The sequence below is a fragment of the Phytophthora infestans genome, genomic scaffold, assembly GCF_000142945.1.
Source record: "Phytophthora infestans T30-4 supercont1.327 genomic scaffold, whole genome shotgun sequence".
Taxonomy (NCBI): domain Eukaryota; phylum Oomycota; class Peronosporomycetes; order Peronosporales; family Peronosporaceae; genus Phytophthora; species Phytophthora infestans.
Window position 1 is genome coordinate 40841 of NW_003303432.1, and position 2885 is coordinate 43725.

Genomic DNA, 2885 nt, shown 5'->3' on the forward strand with positions numbered 1-2885 from the left:
TTCACAGTTCCACCGGTACTCAACCCTTGCGGCACGTCCATTCGGTGATCGCTGAGCAGCGAGCGGTGATCTTGCGACAGAAGCGGCAATCCTTGGCATCAGTCACAATCGGAACAGGTGCAAGAACCATTTTTTCGTCCTCATCACTATCCTCGTCGTCACTTGCCTCTAACATTGGGCGAATTTCAATTGCCACAGCATTGACAATGGGTATTCGTTCCGTAAAGAGCGTCCAATTTTCCGTTTGGAACCTGCACAACTCCAGGTTGATCATTTGCGGTTGTGACAGGGCAATAGAGCCACGAGGAATAGCCTCATGCGGCCGTACAGATACTACGAATTGGGCGTGTAGTCTAGGATGAAGTAGAGCTGCACCGTCGGTCCCTGTGGCCTCGGCGGGGAAGTCTTCTGGATGCACCAGAGCGCAATGACGCAATGATGTCAATTGCTCGTGGGCAATGTCCAGCTCGTCCAGCTCCTCGACACATAGTGAGCGCGTCCAAGCCGCGGCCGCATCCTTGGCACCTTGTTGCTGTTGCTTGAGACGGAGCGCCGCTGCCATGGCGGGCGCGCGGATCTCGCCCGCCGGGTTGTTGTTCGCGTTCCACGGCATCTTTTCTTCTGGTGGTCTTCTGTGTTTGTGTACGGCGACCACACAGATCTGCGACTTGTGCAATCGGATATGTACGTCGCCTTCAGCTCTACAGTACTGCATCGGAAGCTGGATCGGAAGTACGCTGGGCCATTCATTCTCACGCATCATCTTTCCTGAGCAGGGCCTTGACGCACTTTCGCACCTCGCGGTCAAACACCTTCACGGTTCCGCTCGACCAAGGCGTGTACGCAGTGGTGAAATGATGGTGGGTACCAAGTGCCACTCGTAGTAGGTCGATGAGTTGGTTCTTGAAAAGAGCTCACTGGTGCACAGCCCCATGGCGCTTAAACCAGCCAAGTAGGCTTGTGTAGACCTGGTCACTATTCGCGGCCACGCAGGTCACCAGCTCCACAAAACCACTACGCAACCCTTTAGGACCAAGCCGACAGCCGTAGTTCCTCATGGCGGCGTTGCAGGACTACGGCTTGTTAGCAAATTGGGTTTGCATCCGTGTAAAGGCACACCTTGTCTGGCTGCTTTGGGTTAGCGACCGGGCCAGTTTCAGCCGTGCGGCTCGCACCGCCACAAGGGCCGTCTCGTCCCCAATTCCAACCAGCATCAGTAAGCAGGCCCTTCGACAATCCCGTCTTCTTCTTGTTCCAGCTAATAGCATCGCTTGCTCAAGTGTGGCGGGCAGACGCTGGGTCAGCGAGTTATATTCTGCTGTATCCAGTTTACCGCACACAGGAATAGCTGTCGGTCAGCCAATAGGCGGGGCATTGACATACGTGCGATTACCTTACCGATCCCATATGGATTTCTTCGACCAGTTGATACTTCGGCCTGGGGTGGCCCACACCACCATGACGCTGCATCGTCGCTTGAACCGTCACGGTCGACGCCCACAGTAGGCCTGTCAACGTTAAGCCTCCGAGGCCCGTTTAAGTCACTCCAACGCGAACTGTTTGAGTTAAAGTTGGGTTTCTGCCAACTCATGCTCAACTTGTCCATATTTTTCCTTTACTTTATTTCATATAGCTGTCGGTGCAAGGTCTAAGACCGTTCGGTGGATTTGATCCAGTTTTTTGGGCAAGTATCCTTACATTCTTCTAAACAAATCCGTCAGTTACACATTTAATATAGTCTACGTCGACGAGGTCCATGTGCTTGTGGACCTCTTCACCTTCGCTTGGTCGGCGGCCGACGGCCACGGAGCCAGCGAGTGTGAGCGTCAGCTCACTTGGCAAAGTGAGCTCATCGCCCTCAAACTTGGGCCCCGGCGTGTTAGACACCATGGCGACATCCGACAAACCATCGTCGCCTACCGATGTGAATCGCCGTCTTTTTTCCATCAGCAAGAGCTCAAGCAACAAAAAGAAAAAAGAAACAACATTGAAGCGACGTCTAGGCCTCGGGTCATGCTCCGCTTCATGATGTCTACCACTTACTGCTTCTACTCTTCCGAGGCCGGTTGTTCAAGAGGAAGGTTCCCAACAAGTCGCCGAAGGTCTAGCTCAGCACTCCAACCCCGATGACCATGCTCTAGATAACGACGACCACGCCGAGCCTCCTCCCGATCAGTGCCCGAGACCACCAGTCCTGTTCGAAATTAAGGGCGCTCACAATCCTCACTGGTACAAGTTCGTCCGATTCGTGGCGCATAGTGACTTTGAAGGGCTGGACAAGGCGGAACTGGTCAGCGCGCACGCTAAGGCGGCGTACTGCACAATATGCAGCTCGCTTGTTGATTTCCGTATTGGCAGAAGCCGTGTGAAAGAGCATCTACAGAAGTATCATCAAAAGTATCTTAAAACGTGTGAAAACCGCATTACTATAGCGAAACGGCCGAAGATGACATTAGCGATGGGTCTCATCAAAGGGGCCCCTGGTGAGAAGCGGGAGGTTGTTCCAGTGACACCAGAGCAGCAAAGTCGAGCTAATCAATACTTAGTTCTTTGGCTTGCTACGAGCATGCGGCCGCTGGTTGAAGTGGAGGACGATGGATTTGAATTCGTTATTCATTTCGTTACTGAAAAACTTGGAGGAATCTCGTTGAAAATCCTCGGGAGGACACGTGTTCGAATGGATATCGTCGACATTGCCATAGAACGCCGGACAGAGCTCAAGGCAATGATGAAGAAGAACTGTCAATACTATGCCGTGACTACAGATATCTGGACAAGTCTAACTATGCAGAGTTATGCTGCTCTAACGCTTCATTACTTGGATTTAAAGTTTCGTCCTTGCAATTGGACTTAAGAAGTTGCTCATTTTCCTGGTCGTCACAGTG

General features: G+C 52.3%; 1 protein-coding gene across 1 annotated transcript; it reads right to left on the reverse strand.

The window, feature by feature from the left end:
* Positions 1-158: 158 nt before the first annotated feature.
* Positions 159-613, reverse strand: PITG_21359 (uncharacterized protein; the record flags this gene model as incomplete). The annotated part of the gene is made up of 2 exons (XM_002894937.1): positions 159-168; positions 252-613. 2 exons carry the CDS (start codon positions 611-613, stop codon positions 159-161), a joined length of 372 nt encoding a protein of 123 aa, XP_002894983.1.
* Positions 614-2885: the final 2272 nt, after the last annotated feature.